The following is an 18105-nucleotide window of genomic DNA, read 5'->3' on the forward strand; positions in this document are numbered from 1 at the left end:
TAGAGAGTGGTGGAGATTAGATCATTGGATGTATTTGAGATGGAGATAAATATTTGAAAGATTGTGGTCAGTAAGGAACTGGTACAGAGGAGTTGTTAAGACCAATGGTCATATTGGTTGAGTAGGCTTGAGGAGCCTGATGTCTTACTCATATGTAAAGGTAGATTACATAGACCTAAGAGATTTTGTTACCTGATTCGGTAAGTATGCATCTCCACCCAGGAGAGTTTTGATTGCTTAGTTTTCAAGTGTCTTCAAGATAGAACTTTTCTAGTTTATGGAGAATTGTGGGATAAGTAGGAAAGTGCATAAAATTTAACATTAGCGTTTAATTTTAATCTTATTTATTATTAATGGGATCATATTACAGCTAGAATCATAGTTAACCTACCACTAGAGACACATTCAGTCCATTGTGTCTTTGCCAGTGGAAGAGGCAAACAACCTAGGCTAATCCCACGTTCCATCATTGGGTGTCAGTTCTTCAAATACATATCCAAGTACTGTTTAAAGGTGACATGTGTTTCTACCTCTATGCCTTTTCCATGCAGTTTCAGACCACCATCTACCTGTGGATAGGTTTCTTTCCTCTAATCTTGCCTCTGAGGGTAAGGAATCACATTAAATCCATTTACCCTTTTGAGGATAATAGGTCTTTTCTGCTTTGCAATCCAAGCCCATTGTGAATTTGTACATCAATTAAGTTTTCTCTCTTTGGCAAGGCAAATGGTCCCTATCTTTGTTCAGATACTTTCAGAATCTGGTGTGGAGCATGCTGATGACCTGACTGTCCTCTAGAGCAAACAGCCTGTGATTTAAAGCATCATTTGCTGAGAATGTTGGCCTGGATCAAGGTTCTGACATTGTTTGTTTATCTTGCCAGTGGATTACAAACGCTTTGACAAGAAAGTTGGTCTTATGCAGTGCTTGCCACAGCAAATTTTTGTCTCCAGAAGCAAATAATAGGGCAGACCAAAATCTTTGTTCCAGCTTTGAGATCCTGAACTTCAAATATACTTTTTCTTAGTTGGTATGAGGCTGTAATGGCACACTGAAGTGGTGAATAATTTTTATCATTGATGTCTGTCTTTTCCCAAGACGAGACTCCTGAGATATGGGAAGTGGCTAGGGTGTTGTGCAGACATTAGTTGAGGACCTTACTCATGGGGTTAGTGGGAGGGGAGGCTAATTTTGATGTTTTCATACGGAAATTTATAATGTTTGGTTGGGATAAACTGTAGGTAATGGGACATCTGACAAGGGGGTCTTTTTTTTAAAAAAAAAGTGACACAAGGAGAGTTCAGGACCAGTATTCTCCTAAAGGCAAGTCTGGCAGGGTTATAGAACTCTGAGGGATATTGAATTTCCAATTGGGAAAAGGAGGCATTTCTCGGGTGTAGGCGGCGTGGATCAAGCAAATCTCTTGACTTTGAAGGATGTAGGAGTAGCCTTGAGAGGGAAACTGGGAGGGTGAAAAGACATTGGTAGGTAAGGTAATGAAAATCTTAAAATTCTACCAAGTACATTAAGAGCAAAAACATAACTAGGCAAAATAGTTCCTCTTGAGGATCAATATGATCATGTGTGGTATTATGGGAGATTAACAAGGTCTTAAATATTTCTAAATGAATATACCATGGAGAAGGTCATGGAAACTGGGGAATTTTGAGAAGAGAATAGAGATGTCTTGAAACATTTGCACATTACAAAAGGGGGTACTGACAATCATAAAACACAATGTTCTTGTACTTAATGAGGACTGCAGAGGCAAGCTAGTGAACTACCTGCCAGTGAGCCTAATGTTAGCAAGAAAGCTACTTCAGGGGATTTTGAGATGGTGCATGTCTCTCAAAATTGAACTGTTTTTCTTTGAAGAGCTGACTAAGTGGATTGACAAGAGCATGGTGGTGGAGATTATATATGTGGACTTCAGCAAGGTGTTTGACAAAATCTTGACTGCTGGTTGATCCAGAGAGTTTGGATCATATGGAATCCAGGGTGTGCTGGCCAACTGGATGTAAAATTGATGTTGTGTTAGGAGTACATGGGTGATAATGAAAGGTCGTTTTTCATTCAGAGGCCTGTGGTAACTGGTATGTCAGAAGGATCAGTGTTTGGCCCAATGATTTGGAAGCTAGTGCATTTGGCATGGTTAGTAAGTTCGTGGGTGACACCAAATTTGTGTTGTGAACAATGAAAGAGGTTATTTAAGATCACAACAGGATCCAAATTAACTGGGAAAGTGAGACAAGGAATGGCAGGTTACCAAAGAAAATGTTATAGGTGGGTAAAATTAGAAAGTTTAAAATGCATTTTTTTTTAGACAGGCACATGGATATGAAAAATTGAGAGGAATACGAGGCAAATATGGGCACTTTCTCTTCCCAACTGTTTAGTTAGCATGGACAAATTGGACTAGAGGGATTGTGTCCATGATGTATAGCTGGCTGACTACTATACATGTCTGTATACTGCTCAATGACTGTTTAAAGGTGGAGACAGTGGAAATTTTTTTTCATTTCATTTTTTTCATTGGTGCTGTAGATATGCTCCAACTTGGAAGGGAGTTTCAATACTGCAGTGAGATAGAATGGGGAAAGTAGTTTCCTCCAATTTCCAAAGGCTGTAAACTTCACATCAACTTTTATAGACTTGTGTAAACTTCACCTAGCTCCAAAGGACAACATCAAAACTGGCTTGTTTGAGCTGAGGCAGAAAGTCTGCTAGCCATGCCATTGTGCTGTTTTGTTCTGCTTTGGTTAATACAGAAAAAGTTAGTTTGCTATCCCCCAAATTTCCAGCATAAATAACATTTAATTATAATTAGATGCATTGATCATCTTGTGACTATAATGATTCCTATCTTAAAGAGTAAAATCTGATGCTGAAGTACATGGGTTTTGTTTATATGGAGCGGAGTTTTAAAGGTACTAATTGCTTCTTCTGAATAGATCCAGATTTTACTGCTAAATTCTGTATTGTGTCAGGAATTAGTTCAAAAGGCCTCTTGGAAACTTTCCACATTGGGTATTTGTTACCATGCTTTGTTTTCATACAATGGGTAGTGGTGTTAGGGGTAAGTGTAAAGGTTTGCAGCTAATTTGAACCCAAGTATAGTTCTTACTAGTATTGAGAATTCTTACCCTTTCTGTAAATCAAAGTTGTACTGTGTGTTACAGTGTGATTGCACTGATCTTTTTCTCATTCCCTTTTCTAAACTGCTCTTGGTATCTAATATCCAGGAAGTTGTTTCCCCTGTATGAGGAGAGTTCACAAACTTTCTATTATCCAAATATGCTTTTTGCATACTTCATGTTGTAAAAGTGGAATTTTAGAAATTGCTGTATAGTACACACCAGTGCATTTGACACTTTAGCCAGTTGCCACAGTTAGTTTTAGGTGTGGGACTATGTTAATCTACGGTATTTGCTTAAATATCAGCAACACTTGAGTTTTAATTTAAAACAATGAAGTTATTTTTCTGAAGTTGGGTATTTGCTTCTGTCCTGATAAAAGAAAAAAATCTCAAAACTATTTTGAATTTCAGTGTAAATGAGCCACAAAATTTTAGTAAGTAAATCAGTAGTGCTGTTGGAGTTTAAATGGAGGTGAGAATTCTGAATATAAGAAAATGTTAAGCAGTGACGGCTAGCGGCTGGAGAATCTGAATTTGCTTGATAAATATCATAAAATTATTTCTAAAATTAGTTCTATATCTCAAATGAGCATTTATTCCAAATGATGTACAGTGGATTCTGCTTAATTGGGACATGGAAGCAAGTACATTTTGGTCCAATTAGCTGGTGTCACGGAAATAGTTAAAATGATATTAATAAAGACAAACTACTGTTTAAGTGAGTAATTATTTATTTAAATAAAATAGAATAAATTGGAACACTACTATTACCACTGCAGTACTATAAAACTATTAGTTCCTAATACCAATTGACAGAGGAATTCATCCGTATCTAATTCTTGTGACTGTAAATGAACAAAATCAGCATAGACACCTAGTGCAGATAATGGACTGTCTTCATACAATGCTATCACTGATTACATCCTCAAAATCTTTATTTTCATTGTAAAATTGAAGGTGATTGTCAATACCTTTGAATTCTTTGTAGTTTCTAACTTGTTGAAGTAGTGATCTCATTTCATTTTCAGTCCTGCCATTTCTTTCGACTCCATGCTTGAGTGCTTGAAACCGCAGTGAACAAAGCAGTTCTGAATTATTTTACTGCTTATTTCTCAACAAGACTCAGTGGGGGGGGGGGGGAATCACTGCTTTTTGAATATAAACACAGACAATTGATACTATTTTAAATTGTTTGCTGGAAGCAGGTTGTTGTCTAATGGCTACACAAGTGCACGTGACTGACACTAGTTCGGCAGCAGTCTCCTGTCCCAGTTAAGTGGCATAGTGTCTCAAATAAAGGAAGGGAATCCTAGCTAATTTCTCAGTTAGTTTTTGTTCTTTAAAAGTTGTCCCCGATAAGAAGCTGCCCTGATTAACTGGAATCCACGTTTTCATATGAATCACTTGACAGTCTAAGGTTGGTTAGGTGGTCTTTTTCATTGGAAATGTTCTATGGAAATATTACTTTGATTCTCCCTTCTCCCTTTAAGTACTAACTTGTTGAGATTCCTAGATCCATTTGTGCCCAAGCAGGTAGCCCTTGTTCAATGATCCATGGTCCTTCTGAAGACTATTTCCATAGATGAATATTGAATCCGTATGTTCACTATTAATCCCTAGTTAACATGTCCTAGTTATCATTGTACGTTAACTTAGGACATTCAGTCATTCAGACTCATTAATTTGGTATCATCAAGCATTAGTTTTGATGCAATTATTGGATGAAGAAGCTTAGCTATGAACGTTTGTACAAATGTTTTGTTGCAGTGTTTAAAATTATAGTTAAACGAAATTGCATTTCACACTTCAAGAACTCTGAGGTCCTACATTGAGCTAAAAGAATGCACAGCTTTTAATATCATTCAGCATTTTTATTGGTAAACTATATAGGGGAAGTGTAGAAATAAGTAACAATTGTAGATTATTGTGATCTGTTTTCACTGACAGCACTGTCATAAAGTCTGTTTGGACAGTACAATGAGAGCAAAGTAATGGTGATTCTTAGAAATGTAAGTTGGCATCAAAAATGACAATTATTACAGAGTCTCTTGTGATTCAAAATGTTTTTATATAAGCAAAGTTTTAGAGGCTTTAAACTTCAGCTAATCCTTTTAGTATAAACGTGCTCAGTACTGCTTTTGAATCTGAATCTGCTCTGATCGTAATGTTTATCTGAAAATTGTAGTATTGGGCTTAAGCAATTCCAGTATTGAGCTTAAGAGGGGATTGGACACAAAGGTGATGTTACAATTGCACACCAGGTCATTGGGTATCTAATGTTCAAGGTCAATACCTTTTCAGCAGAGCTGAACTCTTTCTCTCAATGCCTGACCTGTTTGGCATTTCCAACACATTTGATTTTAGATTTTCTGCATTTACATGAATTTGCTTTTGCATTTTTATCAATATAAAAACAAATCTAATCCATGTGTCCTTGAATTCTTTAACACTTTCAAAATCAGTCTGATTCAGTTTGTCATCAGTGATGTGCCATTTTCTTACTTTTCCTCATCTACAGTTTTCCAGACTTGGCTGTACTCTCATTTTTGTTTGGATGTCTCTTCATTGTACCTGAACCTAAGAAACATCAGTAGCCATTTGAGCCACTGTATAATCAAATGATTGTTGATCCAGTCTTGACTTAAACAATGCTCTTGTCATTTTCCTATCTTTTCCTCAAACTTCTGATTTCCATTTTGAATATATTCATGATTTCCTCTCAGGCTATCACATAGGATAGGAAGGTTTGGGTTCAGTGATACTGGCTTTTTCTAAACTAAGGAATAGAGATGTGTTTTGCTCAGTGAAACGTGAATCAGAGCCTTAAAAAGCTGAGTATCTAATCATAAATTGAATATTGCTGAACCTAAAGTGTTTTCATTAGGGTTGTTTTTGAGAGCATAATAGGTACTCAAAACAGGTCTGATGAAGAGCGACCTGATAACTTTTATAATCTCAGGTGAATTCAATACCTTGATTTTGGGGGCAGCGCAGGGTGCGGTAAAATTTCTGAAGTTTAGATACAAGATGTCTTTACGGTTATTTACTTCGCTTTTGACAATTGATACATTTTACTACAAAATGACTATGCACTGTAAGGTCAGGAGTAGGATGTCGTTCCCTTGACGATTTCACATTTCTGTTGGATTGTAATTGATTTTCATTTACTACTTTTATCCTAGATCAATTGGCCCCCACAGCTTCTAAGGAGGAATTTACTGAATTTGTACCAAGCACAGATATAGCAACAAAAAATGCTGCAAATATTCAGCTCAATCAGTACTAGTGATCAAAGAAGCAATTAATCTGATTAAAGATCATGGACCTGAAATGAACTCCTCTCCACAAAATTACTCTATGGCTTACAGAATAGAATATAGTAAAGTATAAGATGGCATTGTACTGATCAGAGGGATTTCTTGCACTACAATGGCATTTGCATCATTACTATCAATTATAATTGTAACAACCTTAAGTTTCCTAACTTGTGGAACTTGTAGAACTTAGATTAGTGTAATCTTTTCCAAATCTAATAATGTAAAATTTACCTAAATTGATGCTTGCATATGCTGAACACTTAATGATCAAGATTGCACACATTAAAGCTGTACTGTTTATAAAAGGCTCACAGGAATTCTGGTAATTGCATAAATCTTTGGTGTGGCATTAGCTGGAGTTTTGAGGAGATGCAGGGGAGACTTGGGTTAAAGGCATTGATTAGAATGAGGATCATAACTCAGAGCAGAAGTTAACTGATTTTCTAATGGTGTTTCAAAGTTATGAAGGCTTACATTAAGGCTTGAGTTGGTAAACAAATAAATGGCATTAACCCAAACCAAATGACAGAATAACTTAAAGGAAATTTGGTACTTGTATGAGCAACATACATAAAATGTTGGAGGAACTCAGCAGGTCAGGCAACATTTACAGCAGGGAATACAGTCAATGCTTTGGGCTGAGACCTCAGTAGATACTGCCTGACTTGCTGAGCTCCTCCAGCATTTTGTATGTCTTGCTCAAGGTTTCCAGCAACTTCAGAATCTTTGTGTCTTTGATAATTTTATGCATTGTTGTGGTCTGGAATGCATTTTCTGAAAAGGTAATAGAAGTAGGTTAAATTGTTTCTATCTCACTTTGTATGTAGTACATCTATGCAGGAATAGTGCACCGGTGCATTTAAAGCAGGCATGATGCCTCAATCTGTGCCTTCTATATAGGGGGTCAAAATATTGCAGCATTTTGTAAAATTTGCGATACTATATTCCTTGTTAACCAATGGCCTAATGTATTCAAGTCTTAGTTTTTTTAAAATTCTAGCAAAATTATTTGGTTTTACTTTTATCTGGCTTGTAAGCTTTCATGTTTTTTAAAGTTATGTTCTAAATGTTCAAACATTTCCAGTGTTTGCTTTGCAACTTGTCATTGTACTTCTTTCAATTATATCTTACTGCAAGCATTTCCACAAGCTGTTTAAGTACTCATGTTAATAAGTGCTCTTTAAAACTGTTATACTAAACTAATTCCACTACCTTGTACTTTTCTAAAAGTTTTGGAGAAGTAAATTGTGCTCGGATTTGATTGTATATATTTTGTTTTTCAGAAATGGACTCTATATGGAACCTGCATAAACAAGGTAATCACAATTAAAACTTTGAGCATTAAACGTTCTAAGATTTTACAGATTGACATTACTATAGGTTGTTTAGTCCATTTTATGTTCTTAAGTTATAAATTTGATTTGTGTTTTAAAGCATGTTTGCATCTTGCCTTGTAAATAAGCATAAAATGAATGATCTGAGATCATTGAGTGGAATATGGCACCTGTCTCCTGCTGCCTTCAAATATTTCATTTTTCCCACTGCTTATTGCATGAAGATAATGCTTATTTCAATGGATGTCTTTTATTGGGCATTACATTTTAATGTACAGTCCTGCTATTCAAAATAGTGTTTAGTCCAATTTCTTTCTTGTGATCGTCTCTTTTTAATCAAGGACATTGCAGGATGATGCTCTGGATCCAGGGCTAGACTAACTTGCATTATTCCTTTAGTATGAAGTTATTGCAGTCATGGATCAAACTGAGGAAGTTAATCACACAAAATGCAGGAAGAAGTCAGCAGGCCAGGAAGTATCTATGGAAAAGAGTTGAAGTTTCGGGCTGAGCTGAGACCCTTCCTTTGGATTTCCGGCATCTAAATTTTCTCTCGTTTGGAATTTGATCATGCCATGTTACTCTTGACTACTTGCCTCCTATTTTTTGGATTCCTGTGAAGTAAATGGTTCTAGTGCCATTCCTTCGAGACAAAGTTTGCATTTATTTTGAGGTTAAATAATTGCTTTAGTGTAGTATTTAAACTTTACATTCCTGTGCTTTATGTGCTACTGTACAAAAGTAAGCATGCTAATTGTACTGAAGTGGCAGCTGAATCTCTTAAGTTTTGACATATGTGAGGTTATAGAGGAGCCTATATTTGAAAATCTTAAATGCCGAATGAGGATGTGTGTGCATACGTGAATATACTGATACATTGAAGATTGATACCACAACTTGATGTACACTGATTTGCCTGAGCGGTGAACTGCTTGGTTACTTTTTCATTAAAAGGACTGAAAGTATCATCTACCTTTTTTGGGTTTGGAAGAGGTTTCCCATTTTGATGCTCAATTTGAATGGAGAATTGTGTGGAATTTGGCTACATTGTGTTCTTATGAATTAGATATAGCCCATCTAGTCAAGTTAGAATGAATGATTGTTAAATTGCCAATGAAGATGTGTTGTAATGGTGCTTTGGTTCTATGATTGCTTGTGCTTAAATGGAAGCATTTATGTCTACATAACGTTTATTTTCTTTTTTGCAGATCCTTCAAGAGTAGTTACCTATGATGAATCTATGGACCGTCCTGGCCAATGAAGTCAGCTTAGTGAACTGCCTGTTTTCATTGTTGCTGCAAGCCACTGTCTGGAAGCGGTTATGCTCCTTTTTTTTTTTTTTTTTAAATCATCTCTTAAGCAGTGGGCCAGTTCAGGAGAAACATTCAAAACAAAAAAAAAACAGAAAAAATATTTTTTAAAAAACGCAAACTGAATTTGAGTGAGTGCAAAGAGTGTGTCGTACAGTTATTTCGATGGACTCTTAATTGGGTATTTAATGACCTCTGGTACTGAACTTATCACAAAGCAAAACCTGAACGCAATGAATAGTGGACTTTTTACTTAAATCGGGTTCTTAAGGTCCTGCTGGTGTAATGTCAAGCTCCAGTGAACCACTGAAGGGGCTGTCCCACTTCACAAAGGCTGCATTTTGCTGTGAGTGCACCAAGATTCCACACGGGAAAACAGGAGGATTTGCAGAACTTTTTAAAAACCCCAAAAAAAGTTATGCTGGAATAATGCCTTGAAGTACAGTGTGTGTTTTTCTTTTTCCTTGCTGCAACATTCTCAGATTTTGCTGGGATTAAGATGGTCTTTTAGGCCTTGGGGGAAAATTGTCTTAACTCATCACTGGGAAGAAATCGAAATCACAGACAACTGCAATATTAAATGATGCAGGTCTAATCGTTCACTGATCAGAAAGACCGTGCTCCACCTGCAGAAGGTCTATTATGTAAATCGTGGAGTAATTCAACTTGGGTATTTAATGTTGTACAATTCTTTCCCTTATAATTTTGTTAAAAATTTGCCATTGTATGTGTTAGTAACATAAACTGCACTGCTTTTGCTATAGGGGCTTTACATTCGCTGTCCTTCTCTAGGCCATTAAAATATCTCATTCATTAGATTTCCCTGTTGCGTATCTGGCCTTAACTATTACTAAACGACATGTATTTGCTTACTATGCCCTCCTTTTCCTTTTTAATATCACCTTGCTTTTTAAGACTTGCATTTTCATGCACTATATACCAGAATCGTGCAACAAGAACATAATTTTTTTAAAAAGAAAAAAAAAGTAGATTTTAAAAAGTCAAATTAAAATTGGATCACTCTCCTACATTCTTTAGCCCTTTTACAGAACATTTTCTGTCAAAATTGACTATTTGGTTATTGAATTCTAATGCATTCTGTGTAGTCCACAGCTTTATTGCTGCTTCTAAACTCTATTAAAGATATATTTTTAATATGAAAAATGTGCTTGGATTTTACAAATCGGCAAAGTGCTTTACGGCAATATTAGAAGTGAGTGAAGAGTGTGCAGGCATGGACTTCTGAATGTGCAACGGTAGTTATTAAACACTACAGCTTGTGCAGCATGTAAGACTAGACGCCAGAGTGGAGAGATTTGTTTTTAACGTTCCTGTGGCTTTATGCTGTCTTGCGAAGTAAATGTCCTCTATCTAATTTCTGCACTGTGGTTGTGGAAAATGTAATGTGCTCCACACAGCTCCTCCCCAGATGCTTGTGCTTCCTTTTCCGTTTGATTATCTTTTAAGCGCTAGACAAAACTTAACCCTCTAATTTGCTTAATAAACTAAAATCTTACAATGCCAAATATATTTCTTCTGATCTCATTGTGAAAATAGCCCATTTCTGGGGAGAACATTTTCAAGCTAGCATACTTTTTTTAGGGACAGAAGTGTGCTTGCATGATGATAGCTGAGGTTAACCTTGTTGCCCAAAGCATTTGGGTGCAGGATCTGACCAGCTACTGTAATTTCTAGGAAAGCTTAAGTATGCCTTTACACATCTATATGAAAAAGCAGGAAACCTCATCCTTCCAAAAATTTCCAATAGAATAGAAAGGTTTGACATTTTGCATTTTTGTTTTGTGTTGAGTCTATATGTTACCTTGAACTCAAACCTAATATTTTAGTGCTTAACTAATTTCCAGTAATATACAGCAACACTTGTGAACAATTCAACAGAAGCAGTATTGTTTCAGAATTTCAAGAGTTTCTTAGTCATGCTCATTGTTAGAAAGATTCTTTTGGTCATACTTGGGAATTTTTACTTGCAGATGTCAAACTGAATAATGTCATGCCTTGGGCAGAATAAATTACACTTTACTTTTAAGCAATCAGTTACTAATTTCCAATGGCTACTAAAGCTAGTTTATAACAACTTTGTTGTTAATCCCTAAAATGAGCGGTCGAGCAGCCCAGTACATGTTTGGTACTGTACATATTCTGGTAAACTAGGGCCACATGACTACTGGGTTGTTCCACCCAGGTTTTGTTATGCTTACATGTTTTTTCTGTGATCTGTCACTGTCCTTGATTCTTCAATAAGCACTTAAACTTTCTTAACTTTTTAATCTGTTTATATTTTTTGAGTAGGCATGTAAGTTTTAAGTACAGTCCAATCATTTGTGACTAATTAATACAGTGAATGGTAATGTGTTACTGTTGTAGATACAGTATAATATTTTCCGCCTCAATTGTTAGTACTGTAGCATAAACCAAATACAGTGTAGACTGCGGTGCCCCTTCTATGAAGAGACTTAAATTTGGGAAGAGGGACTGAGTGAGTGCGTGAGCGAGAGCAAGTGTGTGTGAGTTCTATACAGTATCTGGTGCATACATTTATTAGTATTGAGAATAAGAGCGTAATTTATTTTGTGCCATGTGTTGATTTCATCTTTTGAGTAATGATCATCAGAGGTCTAATTATTGCAGAATGGCACTAAGCAAGTCAGATAGCATAGGTTGTTTTAAATTCTTGTTGCTAGACAAGCTAATCAAGGTTGAAGTCTTTGATACCTGTGTTTATTTTTTTTTTAATCATGTTTTGTAATGCATTGTCAGTCCAGCTATAGGCCTTGCAGGTCAGCCTTTTTCATTCCAAGTCCCATTTTGTGTCCCCCTTTCCCAATACAAAGGCTGCCAAAACCTCAGGGAGTTGAGCTGTCGACATGCACGTGTGCTCCATGTTCCTCCCACATTTGTTTAAAGATACTCACCAGTTTGTTTCCCCCAATAGCATTTTCTTAGTAATGCCATCAAAATTGATGGAATGCATGGTTGCTAGGGCCTATTAGTATTGGTTCATTAATGCATTTCTTGTCTGTGTGTCATCATAAAAGTAATGTATTTTTAAATGCTTGCTACTGTTACTAATTATGTTAATTTAAAAACAAAAAAAATTAAAAGTGTAAATAACGTGGGATTGAACAATTTGATCTGCAGAAACTTTGTCAAATCACATCTTGAAAAAGCTTTTAGCTCTTCAGATCTTGAAACCAGCGTTCAAGGATTTTCTTTCCCTTTTCAAATGTCTGTTTACAGTAAAGGGTGATTGGGTTGTATGTAATTAACTAAAGCTGCTACATGGGGTTTCTGACCAGGCATGGAAATGATAGGGACAGAATGGAAATGTATAGTGAAATACATAAGCATAGAACATGAAGCTGAAACGCTGAAGTGCTAAGGAGCATGATATCTTTTTTGACACATTATTATAGTACTTCATAATTGTTTGATTGCTCTGTATTTTTGCTACCAGAGTGAAATTGGTGACTGGAACATGTTGCTGTGTTCAAATACAGTATTTCTTAACCATAACCAGTATTTGGCAATTGCATACATTGCTGGTTATGTATTTCCAAATGAAACATAACTCAGTTAATAAATTTGAGTTAAAGAAATTTTGTTTGCTTAATGCAAAAGAGTAAAACACTTTCCATTGCATTCTTTGGAAAAAGAATATCCATATATAAAGGCAATTGCAGTTAGCATTCTGCTTGGCACTTGTGGTTGACAATTTGATGTTGGTTTCCCATGTGTAATGACTGACCTAGTAAATATCAGTAAACATCTGCCCTGCAAACAAAATATTAAGACATCTGAAATGGGACATGGATGAGGGATGCAGGAGAGAAAGGAGTGTTAGTAGCCTTTAGTAGAAATTCAGAGGTAAAACTATGTTTGTCACCGCATGGAAAAGGGGGGAATTAGTTTTGGTATTGACATTTACATTATTCATCTAATACATAGCTGGAAGATCTTTCTCTTAACAACTTCAGGAGACTAGCAATTTTTTTTAAGATTTAGTCTTATCTGTTTATTCCCAAGTGTTCTTAATGCTTGCATTTTGCCCTTGTCTTTTGGTGAAAAGATGCATGGAGTATTTTGTTTCCGGTTTTTAATTTTAAAATTTTGATATACAACCAAGACACTTCGACTCACTTTAAGGACTTTAGTTACTTCTCCTATCTGGAAATTTGACAAGGAGGAGAAAGTTGTGCTTTAACTACGTAGAATGGCCATAAGTTAAATGCAAGTGAAGACAAAAATTTCATGCCATTAAAGCTGAAAAGAGCAGCATAAATGTCAAATATGTAGGGCTGCATTATTACAGCAGTATTGGACTAGTATGTGTTAACGTGATTAGATTAGATGGCCTGAAGGGCCATAAGTGGAACAAACTATTGTGCAATTATAATTCTTATTCTACAATGGGTGTGTTCAACGAACAGTAGCTTCTGAAACTAGTTTCATTTGGTTGTTAATTTAATGCCAGATACACCACAGGAGTAGTGGCAGTCTCTGCAAAATACACCTGTCAACCAAGCTTTTGTCTTGCTGCTGTATTGGTGACATGGAATAATTTTTCTAGCCAAAAAATTAATAGCATATTATACAAACAATTAACAATTTCTGGTATACATTGAATTATGAAGTGAGAGAATTGGCCTCACTCTGGTTAGAAGTTGTGTGGCTACAGGTTTATAATTTTTTTTAATGGTGAATCCTGAATGTGTTAAGCACCTTGCTTTAAAAAATAGTTGTCTGCTACTTTGTGCTGAGTAAAATACTGTAATTTCTTCCTCCCTCTTCAAAAAAGAAAACATCTGCTAATTCTGCCTTATACAGAATCCCTCTATGTATCATTGTGTAAGATTTACTTCCTGGGCTGCTTGCATTACATTAGAAATGCATTTTGCACACTCAGGTTTTGCTGAAGCTCCAGTAATGTTTGCTTGAGCTGATGGTATTGAGCTATGCACGTTTTTGAGTTAATAGATTTCTTCCCATTCGATATGTTTATGTTCTTTTGTGTGTGTGTGTGTGTGCGCTGTACTTTGCAGTTTAATTTCCATGGTCAGGGTCAGGTGAACATATCTTGATGGGCCAATGACCAGTTAGCAGTGTAGAATTCATCCTATCCCCTTTACCCCTTGAAATAATACAAGCATCAATATGTTTGTGGATTGCATTGTAAATTCAGATTCTGCTTGCATTAAGCAGAAGTTCAATAAACAAAATGACCCAACTTTTTTTTTCATGTATTTGTCACCTATTTGTATGTCTCATAATTGTTAAAACTATAATCTATATCACAAACGTTTTAAAGGTTCTTATTTCTAACATTTGTAAAGAACTGCATAATTTCTGATTAAACTGTTGCTATTTTCAATTAGTGTCAATTTTTGAATTTTGTTTCAAAAGCCATAGGAGAATTTATATAGAATGTTATCTTGTAAATGGATGTTAATATAAATAGGTGTACAGAGATGTATGGCTGATGGTTTGGCCAAAATGTATGTTTTTGATTACTTCCAACTGCCCAAATTTACAAAATGTTTTTTTTTCCAAGTCATTTGGTCTCCTAACCAAATGGAGGATTGTGAAATATCCAGTGCCTATTTGATCAAGACAAATTTAGCCACTTAAGGACAGGTTTATTTGTTTATATTTTTCATACCCATTGCTTTCGTTCAGTGAATGTCTTTTTCCAAAATAATCTAAATACTATCTGGAAATGTATAAATAACTTGGTCATTGGTTGATCAATTCCTGATTTCTGACCTATTGTAATTTAGATGAATGCATTGATACTTGTGATCAAAAACATACATTTTAAAGTTAATTGCCAGACTTAATGTACAGTACCTTACATGAGCTCCAGGAGTTAAATTTTATCTATCAGTTAAATCATTCCCTGCAAAATGGCCTTTATAATGTCTTTAATGGTTCCAGTATTTCTTTGACATGATATTAGACTCCCTTGCCATGAGATTTGAAATACATGGAACAAGGCTTTTGAAAATCTTTGTTCTCCAAAGTCTACCTATTCAACACTAAATGACATCATCTGAGCAGATAAAAACTGAAGTATCTATTCCTACAAAGTAAGATGTGACACATTTGTCATGTGTTTGTGGGAATAAATTATTTAGACTGGATCAGTGTAATTTAACTACTAAAAACGAATCTAAAAATAAATATGAAGGAACTCTATTCCTTGCTTTGTGCCAGTTATAATGTGTGTGTGTGTGTGTGTGTATATATATATATATATATATATATATATATGTATGTGTGTGTGTATATATATATATATATATATATATATATAAACTATTATCCAAATTGTAAACTATCATGATTTAGCTGGTATGAAAAGCACAGAAACTGATCCTGGATGCTTCCATGTGCATGAATTCCTGTGTTTTAAAAAAAATAATAATAAATTGTAACAAGAACCCACAAAAGGCTTGATTCTTGGGAGTTGCCATGTTTTAGATAATTATGGTTTGCCCAAATTTCCCCTTATTCTAAGCCCTTCCTAAAATAATCATGCATGCCTCACCACTGCTTCAAATGGTTTGAATTCTCTACCAAATGTGTTATAGCTATGATTTTTTTAATCTCACTATCCATATAATACTGAAATTGAAAGCATTAGATATGCAAAAAAGATATACATGGTCCCTTCTTCCCAGAGGAGGAGATTGTCTGGTGTTGTATTTGAATATACCTGTAGATTGTCATTGTTAGCTATAAATCTGTAAATATGTCATGCTTTTTCATGTAGCGTCCCGGTAATTGAGTAACCAAGAAAATAACAATTTGTATTATCTCCTTCCTCTCCAAAACTCCAATTAGAAGGAAAAATGTGATCTGGTTAGTTGTGTTGTATTTAAAAATCGATACTCAAATTCAGTTTGTGAATCTTGAGAGGAAAGATACTTTATGAAACCATAGTTTCTTAAATATTGTTGGAATCAAGCATGTGGATAATGAACCGTTCTTGTGCAACTGTATGTTATGAATTGACTGTACAAACTCTTGACCTGGGGCATGGGACTGTGGCCTTAATACATGGCAACTCCAAAGTAAATGATATCTGAAAAATTATTTTGTGATCAGTTTTATTATATATGAAATCTCTTTGGTCTAAAGTTTTTTTGTCATTCTTAACCCTTGCAATTCCTTTCTGTATACCTTTCCACTTTGTAATAGGTTGTAGCTGTAAAAGTCAAATCCTGGCAGCATTAGCCATGCCATTGAGCTCCAGGAAGTGAATTAAATTTTGGTGCAGGCATTTCAGTTGTTTCCTTTTCAAGACTTAAGTCATGACTGTCTACTAAGTTCACTGACAATCATGGTACAAAAAATGTTCAAATAAAACTCTTCTGCTGCTTTATTTTCTGCAATAAACCTATTTTGTTCCTTTTTTCCACATTAAATACCATCACTCATTATAGTTATGTTTAAGTCAACAATTGCCATTACTTGGTAGTAATTGTCATGTTGATGATCTAGCAAAATTTTAATCGAATATTTTACTTGTATTTGCATTTCTAAAGCTTTTACAGTCAGTTCTGACTTAATGTCTAATAATATCACACATGCAAAACAATGTTCGTTAAACAGGGATGTTGAGTGTGTGAACTTGCAGCATTACATTGAGGGGAGGAGTTAAACCTCTGAATTAATACAACTGAAGGATTCCAACTGAAGAAAAATTGCAAAATACTCCTAAATTGACACTGGATTCCCACACTAAGGTAACAAAATAATTGAATTAAGGGAAAGTGCCAAAAACATTTCCATGTAAACATTAACCCTTTTCATGTTCTGTGCCAAAGGTTGATTGGTATTTATCAAATCTTTGATAAAAAGAATCACACCTATTCTGGTTTAAATTTTTAAAAAGAACCCAAGTGCCTTCGAGCCATGCTCTTGCTGATGCTGTAGGACCACCTCAGGCTTTCTACGATGGTTTCTACTCTCCAAATTCATCAGCATAATGCTAAGAGTGGAGATGTGTATATGTCAGAGAACAGTACAGCATCTCAATTTTTAACAATTTAAGGAATAATGTTGCATTGTAACTGAGACGTGTTTGTAAATGAGAATCTATATCAAAAATCATAACCTTTCAAAGCATAAGCTTAATGCAGCATCTAATGCCATTTGATATAATTAAAAGGATATTTTATTCCCTCTTAATCATGCTTGGCTAATTTTAAAGTAGTCTGGAATTTGGCATTTAAGTTTGTCAAAGTAATACTTAGATACATGAACCATTGATCCATCCTATTTATGCATATCACTTGTTTATCAGCTCATCTTTGTACTACCAACTATCTTTTTCCTGGAGTATCTGAACACCACTGGAGCTTTGTACCATTTTGTGAATGTGAAAATGTTCATACACAATTGTGTACAATTTATCAAGAAAATATTGAAATTAGTGAGTTGAGAAACCACAGCAGAATATGCATATCCTTTGATGTAGAAAATACTGTGTATCCTGTAACAAGTGCTTGCTTGAATTTAGATTTTTGCTATGTGTTACATTGCTTTGGTGAAAAGCTGACCAGGGTCCAAAAAAATACAATCTGATAAAGCATAAAATGCTGTAAATGGGTCAGGCAGCATCTGGGAAGTGAAAATCAATTAAGATTGAACTGAATTCACCCTTTTTCATTTCAGTACTCAAATTTGTAGTAATACAATGCAGGCATGGAAGCTGATGATTTAAGAAACAGTGTTTACTTAATAGTTACATATATTTGAGAAAATGTATTTTAGCAGATCTTAAAGCAAAGCAATTAAATGTGGGGTGTGAATGACTTCAAAAGAATTAGAGCATGGTGTCAGCAATAATGATCTGGCCAATGCACTTCAAATGGCATCAGATTTTCTTTATATAAATTAAAGAGTGATTACTTGTGAAACGGCAGAAGTAGGATAGTTTTAGTCATGCAAGTAGAAACATTTGGTAGGCACGATGAATATATGGT

General features: G+C 35.2%; 1 protein-coding gene across 1 annotated transcript in view; it reads left to right on the forward strand.

Annotated features, from left to right (window-relative positions):
* nufip2 (nuclear FMR1 interacting protein 2) overlaps positions 1-16513 on the forward strand; it is a 31619-nt gene extending 15106 nt beyond the window's left edge. Inside the window, exons 3-4 of the mRNA XM_072242773.1 lie at positions 7737-7769; positions 8996-16513. Of these exons, the coding sequence (XP_072098874.1) occupies positions 7737-7769; positions 8996-9048 (86 nt within the window). The 3' untranslated portion in view covers positions 9049-16513. The remainder of the gene's footprint in view (positions 1-7736; positions 7770-8995) is intronic.
* The last annotated feature ends 1592 nt before the right edge of the window (positions 16514-18105 follow it).

This window comes from Mobula birostris, chromosome 25, assembly GCF_030028105.1.
Source record: "Mobula birostris isolate sMobBir1 chromosome 25, sMobBir1.hap1, whole genome shotgun sequence".
NCBI lineage: Eukaryota > Metazoa > Chordata > Chondrichthyes > Myliobatiformes > Myliobatidae > Mobula > Mobula birostris.